Source organism: Pipistrellus kuhlii, unplaced genomic scaffold (genome assembly GCF_014108245.1).
Source record: "Pipistrellus kuhlii isolate mPipKuh1 unplaced genomic scaffold, mPipKuh1.p scaffold_m20_p_72, whole genome shotgun sequence".
NCBI lineage: Eukaryota > Metazoa > Chordata > Mammalia > Chiroptera > Vespertilionidae > Pipistrellus > Pipistrellus kuhlii.
In genome coordinates this window covers 493,138-509,676 of record NW_023425576.1, presented here as the reverse complement: position 1 = coordinate 509,676, position 16,539 = coordinate 493,138, and the positions used below count along the sequence as shown (strand labels likewise).

The following is a 16,539-nucleotide window of genomic DNA, read 5'->3' as shown; positions in this document are numbered from 1 at the left end:
TCTCACCTGGCTCCCCTTTCACTAATCTGCCCCCACCCCCCACCCCCCACCCCCGGGGGGGGGGCCAAACTCTGATTAAGCGAACACTTATGGCTTCTAGGATTTTGAAACTGAGCCCCCTGGGCAAGAAGCTGCTCACAGAGCCAACCAGCCAGCCAGCCCCCCCCCCCCCACTACTCGGCCCCCCGTTTTGGGGCCTGAAATGGATCGGGCAGCACAGCAGGCACTTAGAGGCAGGTCCCTGGCATTTCTGCTCGGAGCAGAGACCACACAGACCCGCCTCTGGCGGCCGGCGGCCGGGATCGGCTTACGGGGCTCAGCGTTCCCGCTCCTGCGCCGGGCCTGGCGGAGGGGCGGGTGCTGGGGTATCGCTTACAGCTCACCTTGCCTGCTCAGGCCTCAGCGAGACTCACGTCTTTCAGAGAAAAGGCACCGGGAGCCACTTGAGTAGGATTTATGGAAAGCGGCCTCTGCAAGCCGATGCCCTCCCGTCTGGGATCCGGGAAGAGGGCTCCCAGGAACGCCAGGGCCTCGCAGGCTGGCGCCCGCCTTCTCCCAAGCCCCCGCTCCCCCTCCTTCCCCACCCCCCACCCCAACCCCGCTGGCCTCCCTGACACCTGCCCTCCCAGACGGACGCCTCTGAGTCAGAGGAGAGTGAACAGCACTCGGTTATCCTGTGGCCTGAACCACACAAGACACAGTGCGTCCGGGAGAGGCGCCAGCCAAGGCCGCCCGCCCTTGGGTTCAAGGGGGGGATACACCAGGGTGCCCCGTGCTGGAGGGGGGGTGGGCGCTCACAGCCGCCTTCACGCTCTTCATCACAGCGGTCACTGTGGCACTGACATCTCTAGGTTGCCGCTCGTCCAGCTGAGCACAAACGCCTTTTCCTACTGCGGTGGGACCAGGGCGCCCCCCTGACGGCCACACGCACAGACGCCCGTGGACTTGGACAGACGTGTGCACTCACTGGCCGCCCCCCGGACCAAGTTCTCTCACCCTCCCCGAGGACCGACGCCCAGGCCACCCTGATCCCCGCCCCGACAGGTCGGCTCTGTCCCTTCCAGAACCTTCCCTCCAGGTGTCCGCAGCCCGTTATCCTGCGGATGTGGACACTAACCACCCGTCTCCGCTGGATACGCTGGGACGGGGGTTAATACAGCTGATGGGACGTGCTGAGTCCCTGTGGACATGTGTGTCTCCCTCATGTGCTGAGAGGGGGGTGGGCAGGGGTCTGTTTACCCCTAGAAACCGACAGGCAGGCTGGCAAAGGCCTTCCAGGACCGCGGTCGGCAAACCGCGGCTGGCGAGCCACAGGCGGCTCTCGGGCCCCCGGAGGGCGGCTCTTCCACAAAACACCACGGTCCGGGCGGTTCTGTGTGGAAGACGTGGCGCTGGAAGTCTATGTTTTAAAAAACGTGGCTCTCCAGAGACATGTCCGTCGTGGTGCTGTTGGTATTTGGCTCTGTGGACGGATGAGTTTGCCGACCCCTGAACCAGAAGAACTGTGATTCCTCACACAGCCATACCTGTCTCACTCCACGCCCTCGCCCGGAATACATCCCGCCTCCTGCTTGTATAATACCCCATTCCTGTGGGTGCAATTTATTTTATTTTTTAAATATATTTTATTGATTTTTTTTTTTTTTTTTTTACAGAGAGGAAGGGAGAGTGATAGAAAGCTAGAAACGTCGATGAGAGAGAAACATCGACCAGCTGCCTCCTCCTGCACGCCCCCCACTAGGCACATGCCCTTGACTGGAATCGAACCTGGGACCCTTAAGTCCGAAGACCGACGTTCTCCCACTGAGCCAAACCGGTTTCGGCTGTGGGTGCAATTTACGAGCTCGCCTTCCATGAAGTTTTTCTACCCCATCTGTGTCCTATACAACCCAACCCCCTTTTTATCCTGACCTCCCAGCATCCCCTCAGGCCTTTTCCACTCGGCTTTTCCCACGACACCCCAGGAGAGCAAGCTCCCGCTGTGTGCAAGGTTCTAGCCACGCCCGCAGGCCTCCCTCCCGGACAGCGCCAAGCACACAGTAGGTCCAGGCTCAAGGCCCGCTGAATGAACCGACCGTTATTTTACACCAAGTCCTTCATGGCAGAAACCACGTCTCATTGATGTCTATCAGAACCCCCGGAATTTCTCACACGCAAATGACCCAACGCCTATCTGATGTTGGCTCACAATAACCTCTGGAAATCTATGGACATTATAATTAAATGAGAGCCGGCGGGCATGCACAAATAACCCGCGAATGTCAATGTTATCACAGTGTAATCATCGGAGTTTCCCGTTGGATTGAAAAGTAGCTTTTTGTTAGGATGAAGGCGGGGGGGCATCTAGCTGCTCTCTCCCCAGTGTCCATTACTGGGAATCACAGCTGGTCTCACACAGTGTCTCCACGCCACACACGCTTTGCGAGTGCATTCACGGGGCTTCCTACATGTCACTGATCAAGAGGAAATAAGCATTTGGTTGTCCCAGCTGATTCTGCATTGGATAGAAAATTTAAAAAAAAAATTTTTTTTTAAAGGCTGTTGAATTCCAGCGAAATTACCTCCTAGATCGGCGCATTAACATTCTTAATTTTAAATTGCCAGGCATTGTACTAAATGCCGACAATAAAGTTAATGTGAAATCGGGTGCAAGCCTCTGGATTTTAAAATATTTCCTTCAGCATCATCGCACGGGGTTCTGAACTCCCGGAGGGCGGGCTTATGGGCTTCTCTTAAAGGAAGAAGGGAAGCTGCGATTGTCTGGTTGCTGCTCCATCACCTGGAGCGCCCCCCGCCCCTGCTAAGAGGATGGCTCAGTGACCTGGGCGCCCCTGACACTTTTTTTCCTATTTTAAAATATATTTTATTGATTTTTTTTTTCACAGAGAGGAAGGGAGAGAGATAGAGAGCTAGAAACATCGATGAGAGAGAAACATCCATCAGCTGCCTCCTGCACACCCCCCACTGGGGATGTGCCCACAACCAAGGTCCATGCCCTTGACCGGAATCGAACCCAGGACCCTTCAGTCCCCAGGCCGACGTTCTATCCACTGAGCCACACCGGTTAGGGCCCTAGTTCTTTTCTTTAAGAAAAAAAACAAAACACTTTTATTGCTTTCAGAGAGGAAGGAGGAGGAGGGGGAGGGAACCATCAGGGATGAGGGAGACACTCGCTGACGGGGCCATGGAAAAGCTCACGTTGTCCCCCGACAGCTGCACCCACTCCAGCGGGACCCCCCTCCACACTGTCCACCGCCTCACAGAGCCAATCAGGTGCCATCCCCATGTTCACGTCAGGCGCCGTCCACCCCGGGCAGGCGGCTCTGTGCAGGCACCAGCCCCGTCCTCAGCCAGCCCCGGGGCTCCCTGTGGTTCAAACCCGGAGAAGCCTTCCGGCCTGGACCGTTAGACATAAAACTCGGGTCCCCGCATCATTACATGCGAAAGCCGCGTCTTTCAGAAAAACAAGAGGGAGAGGTTTTAGAAGGCTGTGAGCTATTTATAGTCCGACTCTAGCGCCTTATTTTCTTTATTGGTTTCAGAGAGGGAGGGAGAGGGAGAGAGAGAAACATCCATGATGAGGGAGAATCACGGACCGGCTGCCTCCTGCCTGTCCCACACTGAGGATGGAGCCCGCCACCCGGGCCTGTGCCCTGACCGGGAATCGAACCCTGACCTCCTGGTTCCCAGGTGGACGCTCAGCCGCTGAGCCAGGCGGCCCGGCCCTCCCGGCACCTCTGAGCCATAAGAAAGCATCTGGCACTCAGGCCACATGCCCTGCGGGCACCCAAACCCCACTCCACCCCTGGTCCCTGGCGCCACTCAGATGGTGAATGGAGACTCTGTTACCCATCGGCTCACCCTCTGAAATCAATAAGAAGTCAACAGAAAGATAAACTGCCCTGACTGGTGTGGCTCAGTGGATAGAGCGTTGGCCTCGGGACTGAAGGGTCCCGGGTTCGATTCCAGTCAAGGGCATGTACGTTGGTTGCGGGCACATCCCCAGTGGGGGGGGGGGGGGGGGGGGTTGTACAGGAGGCAGCTGATCCATGTTTCTCTCTCATCGATGTTTCTAGCTCCCTCTCCCTCTCCCCTCTTCTCTGTAAAAAATCAGTACAATATTTATTTTTTAAAAGGAGATAAACAAGCCGAGCAGAAACAGACTCCCAGACGCAGACCCGGTGGCAGCGGCCAGGAAGTGGGGGGAGGGCGGGGAGCCTGGAGCAGCCTCGGGTGTCAGGAGCAGCACAGGGAGCCGGGAAGAAAGTTGGGGTAACCGTGGACGTGCCGGGCCGGGACCTGAAATACGGGGGGCACTTTGCGAAGTCTCCGCTTGTCAGGCCGGACCGTTAAACACACACACCGCACGCACACCGCACACACACCTGCTCACCTGGGGGCCGTGCCCGCCCGTCCTCGCTGAGCGGCTGGTTTGGGGGGACATGTCCTCTGCGGGGAGGTGACCGCACGGCGCCCGCACCCCCTGCCCGGCTCCGGGCCCGCGGGCTCCCATGCGCCAGCACCGCCCGGCGCACCTGTCCGTGTCCACGGGCCCGCGCACCTGTCCGTGTGGGCGGGACACAGGGTCCACGTGCGGGATGTGCAGCCGCGTGAGCACCGCCAACCAGCGTGGCCGTTAGGAGCGCTCCTCCCACCCACCTGGCCCCACCCCCACCTGCCCCACCCGTACTCCCCACCCCACCTCACCGTGTCTGCACCCACCCCACCCCACCCCACCCCCCTGCACTCCCCCACCCTCACCCTGTCTGCACCCACTCCACCCACCCCACCCCCCTGCACTCCCCCACCCTCACCCTGTTTGCACCCACCCCACCCCACCCCCCTGCACTCCCCCACCCACCCTCACCCTGTCTGCACCCACCCCACCCCACCCCCCTGCACTCCCCCACCCACCCTCACCCTGTCTGCACCCACCCCACCCCACCCGCACTCCCCACCCCCCAGTTGCCCCAAGAACAACTGTATTCCCAGAGGCCTCGGGAGCGGAGTAACCCGCAGCCCTCCGCACGCTGACCTCCCTCGCTCTCGCCAGGCGGACTCTGCACACCTGTGGCAGCCTCAGCTTCCCCTGTGCCCTCGGCAGCGGACTGATCTCAAGTCCACGGGCACCCGAGGTGCCAGGGAACAGGAGGGACACGCATCTCAAAACCTCTAACCCCAATCTCCACTTTAATCCGGTCATTTTCCCGTTTTGCTTCTACAGCGAGTGCAACGGGAGGAACCAGTTGAATATCAAATCTGGGCGAATCATAAAAATCTGTCAAGTATAACATGAAGGCTAGTGTGACCGGACTTAATTCTTCATGTTTTCTGTTAATCCGACCGGCTTCTGCAATTGTCGCCGCTGTCATACTGGGACACACCCCGTTGGTCACAACCAGTTTTACAGACTGGCTAGCGCTTTACCAGTGAGACAGATCACAGGCCTCCGACACTTCCTTTCTGGCCACACAGTCCTGCCATCGCTGTGCCCGCTGCTGGCACCAATGAAAGGGAATTATTACAGAGTAAGAAACACATCAAGTTCCCGCCTGCCCCACCCCAGCCCCAGCCCCAGCCCCCCAAAAAAAGAACAATGCCGTGGCTTTACATTAGGAGTCACAAAAAAATTTTATTTAGGAAAAATATTCCCTTCAATGTGTATTAGATAATGACTTTTTATTTAAATAATTTACTTTTACTTTTTCTGTGCAGACCAATCAAAAAGTATGCCTCTTTCCTGTCATAAGCAAACTCTTAATTCTGCATGGCAGATAAGAAATCAACACTCTACTTCCTTCTACCTTAAAAATTACCACGTCTTCCTCGTCGCGAATTCGTTATTTGTGCATGGACTGTTGTCATGCCGTTGTTTTAAAAAAAAAAAAAAAAAAGCCAGTGAAAGAGGGGGACACGTGGGAAACAAATCAGAAACTATAATACTAGTTCATCACGAAATATATTAAACATTGTTTAAATATTAAACAGCAAAATACTCCCATATTAAATAAATAAAACTCCAATTTGTCATGGGGAACCAGAGACCAATACCGCCACCAACGGGGACAGCCTAGTGCAAAAGGGTAATCCGAAAAGAAAAGAAAAAAAAAAAAAGATAGAAAAAAGGCAAACACAACATTTCATACTGGTGGTGTTCTCAGTGACCAATTAAACCAGTGATTCTCAATCCTTTTCCAAGAGCACTGAAGGTCTGGGGATGCCGCGGCCTCATCCCAGATAAGGAAATCAGAGCCAGAATGCAGGCAGCGCTGTTTCTAAGAAGGACCCCCAACGAGTCCCACCTCGGGCCAGGAGAACCCCACATGCTTCTCGCTGTTATGAGTGCCCCCCGATAACGAGATGGAGCCCGCTGTTACTGGGGGGAACAGGACAAGGGGGTCTCCTGGTGACAGTAACTTACGGGCAAGTCACGTGTGTTAACGGGTTGGTTCACGTCCATTAGAATGTGTTCCTGTGCCTCTTCTTTCCCTGCAGTTCTGTGTTTTTAAATCCTAAGACTGAGTACGGTCAGAGGACTGCCTTGGACACATCGGTGCCGCTGGAAACACATCACTGATTCGTGTATGTGAAAGCCTACTACGTGCAAGGCACTGCGGCAGGTGGAGTCAGGACAGAGCGAATGGTGACTGGCTAGCAGGCGCGTGTGGGCTTTTTGTGTTGTGTTGTGTGTTTCTCTTTAGAATCAATGGCTACAGATTGATTGTATGGACCTAAACAAGGGACTGGAAAAGAGAAAAAGACAAAGGAAACAATGACATGCTCAGCGTCTGATTTTAAGACACACGGCAGCGCAGGTACCGCTCCGTCCGGTATTTCCAGAAGCCTTCCAATACGTGTAAGGCAGATGCAAGATAGAAAAATAAGTCCTGTGGAAAGGAGATGTTCCCGAAGGTAACCACACTCTGGATCAGTAAAGTTCACACAGAAGTACAAATACTAAAAATCTTTATAGAAAGGTAGTTCGCGTCCACTTGTAGTAGTCTCAACAGGTAAGCTTAAAATATCACAGAGTCCAGACCGGGGCCATTTCACCAGGGAGGGAGCTAATGGATACATAACTCAGTCTGCAGGGAGACTTCTATGCGGAGAGGGCCTGATGCGAACAAATGGAAAGTTTCCTTTTATTAACAAGAAGGGAAGATGCGGAGGAGAAAAAGCAAGGGGGAGGGGAATCTGTTCAAACTTCATCAGCGCCCTAAGACCCAGTCACTCTCAGCGCGGACGCTTTTCTCCTGAAAAGCCTAGAGAATTCCACGTGGGTAAGTAATTTGCCCGTTCCCCGTTGGTATGGACTTGTATGGTTAAAGAGTAATAAGTGCTTTCTCGTTTTTATGACAGCGTTCAATTTCAAAATGAGGCCAGGTGAGGGCATCTGAACATGAGGAGGAGTTAAATGTTCACACAAAAAATATGTCAACCCGAGAGAGATGCCGGGGGAGGGGGGGAGATGGCAGGAGGGGTGAAGGGATGATATAAATGACCAGCAACGATTCTAATGGAAAAAACTCGCCAGGGGAATAAAGGGTCCACGTTACTCTAAGAGGCAAAAGAGGGGAAGTAAAGACTCGAGGGAAAAGCTCATTCATTGAACCACGGATGCAACACTCGGTCTGAAGTAGAGAAGTAGTAAAATATTTCACTAAGTTAAAATAGAGGTTTTATATCTCATACGCTATTGAATACGCACATAAAAATACCAGTGTTTCTGTTCAGACACTTCTTAAGCAAACGTGTTCTTTGGTGCCGGAGAACTGATCGGCAGTGAGGGGAAATGGCAGAGAAGGACGCCGAGGCCAAGGTGCCCGGAAACAGAAGACTCGGAGCCCCACGCCCGCTCAGGGAGGAAGCGGAAATGACGCTGCAGTAGGCGGAAGCACTTCCTCCCCCAGGTCACACTATGGCTCCCAGCTAGAAAGTCCTGTGGCCTAATGGGGTCTCAACTGGTTCTGAGACTTTTCTAGTGGGAAGGCATCCCAGATAGAAACATATCCTCCTAAGTTTTAAAACCAGCAAAGTCAGCGAGGAGAACATACATTCATTCCACGTATTCAATATAAGAAGTCTCGAAAAGGCTAAAGTAGTCCAACCAAAGCTGAAGAAGTGTTCTTGATTTTTCATTATTCCTTTTTAAATAAAGACTACGTATAGATGTGGTCTACATACAGGCTGCCATTCTGACCCATTCAAAATAGTCACATCCCTTTGCTTGGTTTTTGCAAGTTCCAGAAACTAATATTTAATACCATTCGTAACACAGTATTCTCAGTAAGAGGAATTATAGAGCAATGAAAAATCAGAAGCAAGATGGCTCCTGGGGCCTCGTCATCTCTACATATACACACATGAAGAACCTGCGTTTTCTAAAGAAACACGTTTTAAGTAATGCTAGTTAAACCAATGGAGAAAAAATGTCTATCAAAATATACAATTTCCATTACAGACTAGAAGGCTAATATTAAAAAAATAGTTGTAGGCCAAAAAGTTTGCTTCTGTGAATGGCAGGCATCCATGATCCCTTTGCAGACAACAGCGTCGGAGGAGATCGTGTGCTCGCCGTGACCTTCGTCCCTGTGAGTGCTGGATGGACTCATGGACACTCAGTCTGTACATGAAGGTCTAGCCATGCTCCGTCACCCAGATTCCAGCCGGGAGACCAGGCAATTCAGAACCTCAAGTGGGATTTATGCTTTACCATGTACCTGAAAGACAGGACAACACGCCATAATAGGAGGTGACATGGAAAGACACTTAAAGTCAACAGTGAGAGGGGCTGGCTGTCTCTGGAAGCTTCTGCTGTGACCTTGGGGAAGGGGGCTTCTGAGGGAAGCGAGAAGCCTATAAGACGTCTCGCTCAAGTTCTAAATATCCCTCTTCAGTGTCTTATAAATTATAACCACCGGCTACTTCAGTCACCTGACTCGGAGGAAACCCGTAACAATCAGTGGGGACTTAAGACCCAGAGGGTTAGGGTGGGGGTACTAACTGTGACCGCATGCTGTTCTTAAAAGTTTCCTCCATAAAACTCCTGTTGCTGAAAAGGACTTCCATCCTCTCTAGAGGAGTTAAATACATTCAGCAACTAAGCTCCTTTCCCGGGCTGCCCACACCTGAACACAGCTGAAGACCCTGGATGGACAGACACCAGAGTCAGAGGTCACCAGCCCCCCGGCCAGACCACGGGGTCAAGGCCGATCAGGTCTTCCTGCTCAGAGGCAGGTGAGCTTTCTGCCGCGAGGAGCCCGTTCTCCCCCCGAGTCTGCGGTCAGCACAGCAGGGCCAGCAGATCAGCCCGAGGCAGCCCCGGGGGAGCGGCCAGGAAAGCGGAGGCCGGCCGCGGCCGAGTACCTGTCCAGCGTCTCCCAGAAGCGCAGGAACACCGGCCGGTCCAGGTGGCGCTTGTGGTAGCTCAGCTCCAGCACCGTGACGTCCCACTTCTGCACGTTGGGGTCCAGGCGGACTTCATCGTACTTGAGATGGAAGGCTTTGACTGCGGGGGAGATAACATCCTTTCCTCAGTGCTCCAGAATGAATTAAAATGCCCAACGCAGACTGCAGCAAGACTAACAAAAACAAAAAACCACTTTCTCCCACCAACTTACAACCGAAGTGAGCTTTGAGGTGGATGCTAAAACGGTGGCATCCTCAAAAAACATCCAGCTGACAAGTATTTACTAAGGGTTCGCACGTGCCAGCCACCAGGATGGAAAGAGGGCTGAGGTGCAATGCAACGGAAAGAAGACTAGGAAATACAGAATCACAACCATGGGATTCAGGACAGGCTTGCACCGGCAGTGATGTCTGACCTAAGACCGGAAGGCGGGTAAGAGCTGGGCTAGCATGGAACCAGAGTGAGAGCATGCTCAGAGAGCAAGCAGTTCCCTCTAGAACCCAAGGAAACTGGATGGAACAGCACGTCCCTCCTGGGGAGCGAGGAAGAGGGAGCGCCTCGATGGCGGGGAGCACAGCTGGCTGCAGGCCGTCCGGAGTCCGGGCCTCTCCCTAACCCACCAGAGACTGCAAAGTGCTGAGCAGAGAGGAATGGCCCCTCCAGGAATCCAGAGGGGACAGCGGATCAGCCGGGAGAAGGCATGTCGGGGTTTGGACCATGTTGGGGTTCGGACCGGGGAGGGGACCTGCGCCTGTGCCATCAGCATGGCCTCCAGCCAGGGAGAAGGACGTTTAAAAAAGAGAACACGTGACTCCAGGGGTCAAATTCTAATCAGGAGGTCTCAGGATGCAGTGTCTGGGTCACTAGTGGGCTTGGTGGGAACAGTCTAGTGTAGGGGTGTCGAACTCAATCAGAGAAGGGGCCAAAATCTAAAATCCAGCCTAAATCGCGGGCCGAATGGTTTACTGAACAGTCATAAACTGTCATTGTGATGGAAACGCAGCGGAGTGCAGTGATGACAGCGCGGTGCGGGCCACATTGCAAGGCCTGGCGGGACGGATTTGGCCCGCGGGCCTTGTGTTTGACACATGTGGTAGTGGAAGCAAAAGAAAGGAGGCTCCGGTGGATTGAGGATGAGATGGAAGAGAGGGAGTTAGAGGATTCCTGTCAAGCAGCCTGAAAGGTAATTACCAGTGTTGGAGGGCACATGATGTTCAAAAAAGGCTTTAAAACACGCCTCGGGCGCTTACAGAGGAACATCACGCCTGTGGCTGGGCAGGGCCCCTCCTCTGAGGGACAGACGGCCTCCTCTCACACAGCGCGGGCATTCCCGGGTGGGGCTCGCAGCACAAAACAGAATCTTACTTTTGGCAAATATGTCAACTGGTGATCCATCAGGCAAAAGCCATGGCCACCCTTTGAACTGCCACGCAGGACCCTGCACGAAAACGGCCACGACCCGGTCCCTGCGAACAGAAAGGGCGGAGGTCAGAGAGGGGCGGGCGGGCGGCCACGCGCGGCGCCTCCTCCCTGTAACCAGTGACAGGCACACTCTCAGGCCTTCTCTCTGCTTCCGGTAACCACAGGAAGAGCCCCCTTTTCCAAGGCGGCAGCAGCTGATCTATTCTTCAAAAAGCTGGTTTTAAAGGAAATCACTTGAAATCCAAACAAACGTTAGATGGTTTACTTTCATTAAAAACACCAGGCAGTGTAGTAATTCAACCATTTTATACATTGCCAAGGCCTTCTTTTTAAATTCTGATTATTTGGAAGCAATCTGAGTACAGAAACTATCTAGACTTTTCTTAAACTTTGCAATTGCTTTAAAACTGTTTCATTCTCCACACATTCTGTAAGTTTTCCTTAAAGCAACTTGTTTTACCAACCATGTAAGTCGCTTTTCCCCAAAAAAGAACAAATCTCCTCCAAGGCCCTCATACTCCATTGCTTTCAAAAGTAACTAGCCCAGCTGGTGTGGCTCAGTGGTTAAGCATCGACTTATGAACTAGGAAGTCACAGTTCGATTCCCGGTCAGGGAATGCCCCAGCAGCCGATTACTGAGTCTCTCTTATCATTGATGCTTCTTTCTTTAAACAGACGTTGGACCCACCGACACTGCCAATGGCCTCACTTCCTGTATCTGCAGGGGAGGGGAGGGGAGGGGAGAGACAGCACTCCTGGACACTGTACCTTCACTGCAGCAAAGATTAACCGAGTAATTTAAGGGTAATTCCTTCATCTTCACTTACAGGCCCTTATATTACACACAGCTCAGTGTTTTATTAAAGAACATTCAACATAATAAAAGAGCTAACCCAGGTGATCACGCCATTCTTATTAAATTATTCCCTAGCAATAAATGTAGCAACGCCTTCGCTACCCTCTCTTACCAGGAAGTCTGAGATTCCCGAGTCTAAGATCTGAAAAGGCCTCCCCGCGTCCGTCTGCTCGGAGTTCTACTCTAAAGGCTGATTCAGACCCTCGGGCCAGCAGAGAGAATGTTTACTGTTTTCCAGAAGCTAGTGTTTCTTCTTCTGAGCGAAATAAAGTTTAGCTGCATAAAGTACAGATCTGATTAGGTATCACTGGACTATATATTTTTTAAATACATTTTTACTCATCTCAGAGAAGGGAGAGGGAGAGAGGAACATCAATGACGAAAGAGAATCAGATCAGCTGCCTCCAGCACGCCCCCTCCTGGGCATCAAGCCCACAACCCCGGGCTGAAGTGCTGGTTTACTGGTCAGCACTCACCCACTGAGCCACACCAGCCGAGCCCTGGCCTGCACCAATGATGACCCAACGAGGCATTGGCTGCACAAGCAGGTTCCGTTCACACCTCCTGGAAACTCCATGGCCCAGGGCGCCGGTGTGCGGGGGAGAGCTCACCAGTCCTGAGGCATGAGTTTCAGGGGCTGGTCCACCACCCTGTAGGGCACCGTGACGCTGAGCGCCGTGCCGCCCGGCTGCATCTGGTCTTTCCTCCGCTGGATCAGCGTCTCGTTCTCCCGCTGGCAGCCCTGCTTCTTCTTCTCGTCCGACGGGACGAACCTGGGGGAACACGGAGGGGGGGAGAGGTCAAACGGTGCAATGGGATAAAAACAGAAAACAGGCCCTGTTTGGAAATGATTCTCGAAACACTGCGTTTTAAGTCAAATACGCTTATTTTGAAGATGCACCTGTCCTGCATGTTCAGGTGAGGCTTGAAAAGCAAGGGTCCTTCTTTCCCTTCACGTCAAGGAGAGCGGAAGCTCGCTTCAGCCCTCAGTCAGCATGGCGGGCCTCTCGCACACATTTACTGACACCGAGCACTCGGCATGCTCCACGGCTACAGAGAAAACCACTAATCCTTGACTCCTCCAACACCGTCAGAGGTTTTACTTGAAACTGGAAGGAGGCCTGACTGAAGGTGACGAGGCTGGCCAGGCCTCCTCACAGAACACCCGACACAGCGTCTGCCCAGCAAAGCCAGGGACATGCCACCCAGCTCAGGGCCGCTGTGCAAATTTTAGACTAAGGAAATTAAACCCGTGTGGGTCACCTCTCTGCTGAGCATCACCCTCATTCTCAAAGACACTGCGGCGTCTGCAGAGCTGCGGCCAGCGCCAGGCTTGTTGGTGACCACAAAGCGCTTCACAGCGTCTTTTAAAAGCACACACACATTCCTCTAACAGCCTCCTGGCACGTTTTCCTGGCTCCTCGCTCTGGTGTGCCTGCCGTCACATGGGGTGATGCCACCAGCGCACTGAGTGTGGGTCCTATTGCTTCTAACGTTCAGGGAGACATGGGGGGAGGGATACACAAGAACTTGCACTTACTGGAATCCTTTAAACAAACTGAACTAACACAGCGGAGACAGACTCACAGCTGTCAAAGGGGACAGCGAGGCCCAGCAAGTGAACAAAATGATCCTTAAAATCCCCAGACAAGGCAGAGTTCCTTCGAGGACTGACAGCCGACTTGCTGTCCTGGCCAGTGGAAGCTGGAAGCAGTGGGATGTCTTCTCGGGGGCAGCTGAGTCACGCTGCAGTGCTGCTGGGGCCGGGCGCTCAGGCCGTGTCAGCTCCGCCCCTTCCTGCCGGCTTCCTCCCCGAAGCCCGCATGCTCAGCCAGGCGAGCCCCTGGGCCCTCCCCGTGCCATCGCTCCTCGCTGGAGCTCTGCCTGAGAAGCTGCATCTCGGCCAGAATCGAGAATGCCTTCCACCAGTTATTTGGAATAGAGTTACAGTCCCACCCAAGCCTCTCTCAAAATCATATGATAAATGTAAAATGTGCTCTTTAATTACTTCCACTATGGCATTAATTTTGCTATTTAGGACGTTAAAGTTAGGGTGGATTTTATTTTGTTTTGTTTCTCTCGCTTACTGCAGGGCTAAAAATGGACGGATCCAGGCCCACATGAGCTGTGGGTCACAGCCAGGCCTGTAATTGTGTGGGGGAGGCCTCAATTATGCATTAATTACACAGCCCGGCCTCCAGCTGCCTCACGCGGTGGGGGACGTGTCAGTTGCAATGAGGTGTTAAACAATGAAGGGAGTGTTTCCAACTTGGGCGGAAACTGGGCCTGGTCAGCCCTCGGAATGCGGCCTGCCGGTCTGCTGGCTTCTGTGCAGAGGGACGAAGGAGAAAGACCCTAAGACCCACTGGTGGCTTTCTTGGCACTGCTCACTGCCTTCATTATGAAATAACCTAAGTATTAGGTGTGTAATATAGGCAGAGAGGCACCAAAAGACTCAGAGAATGAAAAATTAAAGGCAGGATTTCCTTTGTAACATGTCAAGCTTACTGTAAATTTTCTGGAACCATGCAGACACACTTATAAAAATACAGTTGCCAATGACTAAAATTAACGAGAACCATAAATACCAAATCCACAAGTCATAAAAACCAAGAGCTAGGAAAGACCGTAAAGATCCATATGCAGTAAGTGCACACAGCCCAACCACAAGTATGACGACGCTTCTGGGAACTGAAGTCCAGTCCCAGGTGCAGACATGACTGCCATGTATCACGGAGGAGCTTAACCAGAGACGGGTGCACTAATAAATGCACAGCGGACATTCTTCAATGCAGAGTCCACACTCCCCAAGTTCCCAATGCGTCTCCCCTTCCCCCTCCCCCTTCCTAGACATTCACTCGGCGCCCGTGAGAGGCAGCATCTGGTTCAGCCAGCGGAGATACAAGAAGAACGAGAGAACGAGTCCCTTTCTCCAGGAAATCACAGCGGAGCTGGGACAGACTGGGGCCAGATTGCACGACGGAGCCCGCGCCGAGCCAAACCAAGACAGAGGGGCGTTTCGGATTTCAGAGAATAAATGATGCACGACCCACTCTTGCAAACTGATAAGAAGGTGAAAAGCAGACACATTTTAGTTCATCAAAACCATGTTCATGTGAGTCTAACTGTCTCATATTATCAGAGCTATGTCAAGAGGCGGATGAAAATTATTCTATTTCTTCTTCACCCAACTGCAGATAATGTGAGGGACGGTAGATTATCAGGGGGATTACCAGAGTAATCCACAACACAGAGCAGCAAACTTCAGTATATAAGCCTAATCCTACATAATAAAGACGTAATACGCCATCATGGATCAGCAGGAGGGTGGGGTGGAGAGCTACAGGAGGGGGCAGGGCACAAGCTATGAGGGGGGAGTAGGGAGATGAGCAAACGGGACTTGGGGGAGCCTCGGAGGCAGGCCGAGAGCTACAGGAGGGCAGCAGCGATCAACTGGCAAGCTACTGGCGCATGAATTCATGTGCAGGGCTACTAGTAAAATATGAAATACGAAATAAAAAAATTCCTCTGTACCCTTAAAATCTGTAATTTTATTAACCAATGTTACCCCAATAAATTCAATTTAAAAAAAAACAAAAAAAAACTCCTTTATCCCAAACCGTTAATGGAAAGAAGTTCATTAAAATTTTCACTCAGAGGTATAAATAAAAAGTACTTAGTAATGGGTGAACTTGTATATGCCCGCTTACATGGATTGTTACACGTCTAATTTAAGTCACAGGCATATAAAAGCCAATCCTGCAGTTGGTAAAACCTAAAATCAGCAAGTACCACAACTCAGTTGCTCTGGCTTTTAATTAGAAGCAGTCTGAACCCTGTTTTGGAGGGGAGGATCCTCTTTCTCCTTCTTTAAGAGCTGCCACTCATTGTTATTTTACTAAAAAAGACAGAGCATTCCCTCACTCCTCCCATAGACAATGACTGCGGGTGTATGTTTTCCTAGTTACAACTAAAAATATTTTTTAACGAGAATTTTAAATGTAACACCATTCAAGTAATATAAAACATTATTGTCCTTCTAAAGGTGGATGCAAGGCTCCAGATATAAAAGACTAATTGTATTTGAAAACTATACTTCAGACTCCCTGAGTAGCAGAAATGGGAATTCGGTATTCTCCAGGTCAGAGCTACTGCACGGGACTGCCAGTGCAGGGCCGTGCGCACAGGGGACAAAGCCCTTACTTGAGATCCTGCAGCAGGTCCTTGGCGTTGAGCATGGTTATTAAAGAGGTGGTAGCGGCGGGGATGATGATGATGGGTGTGCGAGAACCTGCAAAAGCAACGTGTGTAAGAGTTATTTACAAGTATGTTATTTCCATGAAAAGGAATTATCGTTGCTTTCCCAATCAAAAGCTTGTACGTGTATAATTTTCACTCTTTAGACCTAAAGAACACTTTCAGCTAGCAGCGATATTCAAAATCTTTCACCATCAGCTGGCCAGCATCAGCCTGTGAGCCAGGAGGTCACGGTTAGACTCCTGGTCAGGGCACAGGCCCATGTTGCGGGCCTGATCCCCAGTGTGGGGTGTGCAGGAGGCAGCCGATTCATGATTCTTTCTCTCTCTCCCTCTCCCTTCCTCTCTGAAATCAATAAAAGTGAAAATAAAAAATTAACAGTCAGTATGACCTACGAACCGACTAATCCGAATAGACAGCAAGCACACGCAGTCGATATGAGTGCGCGGGCATAGCGTCAGCCCGGCTCTGTGAACTGGCCTCTAGCTTATTCACATTTACTTTGTAAAGTAAGTTTAGAATCGTTGGCAAAATCTTACCTTTCTTCTGATTAGGAGGAGGTCTTGCCTGAGAAACTGTTGAGAGAAAAATAAAA

At 51.9% G+C, this 16,539-nt stretch overlaps 1 protein-coding gene across 1 annotated transcript in view; it reads right to left on the bottom strand.

Annotated features, from left to right (window-relative positions):
* Positions 1–6,696: 6,696 nt before the first annotated feature.
* The window catches only part of CDC73 (cell division cycle 73), a 42,617-nt gene continuing 32,774 nt past the window's right edge, over positions 6,697–16,539 (bottom strand). Inside the window, exons 12-17 of the mRNA XM_036422743.2 lie at positions 16,484–16,519; positions 15,891–15,978; positions 12,299–12,460; positions 10,775–10,875; positions 9,367–9,508; positions 6,697–8,720 (exon numbers count right to left, since the gene is read on the bottom strand). Coding sequence (XP_036278636.1) covers positions 8,684–8,720; positions 9,367–9,508; positions 10,775–10,875; positions 12,299–12,460; positions 15,891–15,978; positions 16,484–16,519 — 566 coding nt within the window. The 3' untranslated portion in view covers positions 6,697–8,683. The remainder of the gene's footprint in view (positions 8,721–9,366; positions 9,509–10,774; positions 10,876–12,298; positions 12,461–15,890; positions 15,979–16,483; positions 16,520–16,539) is intronic.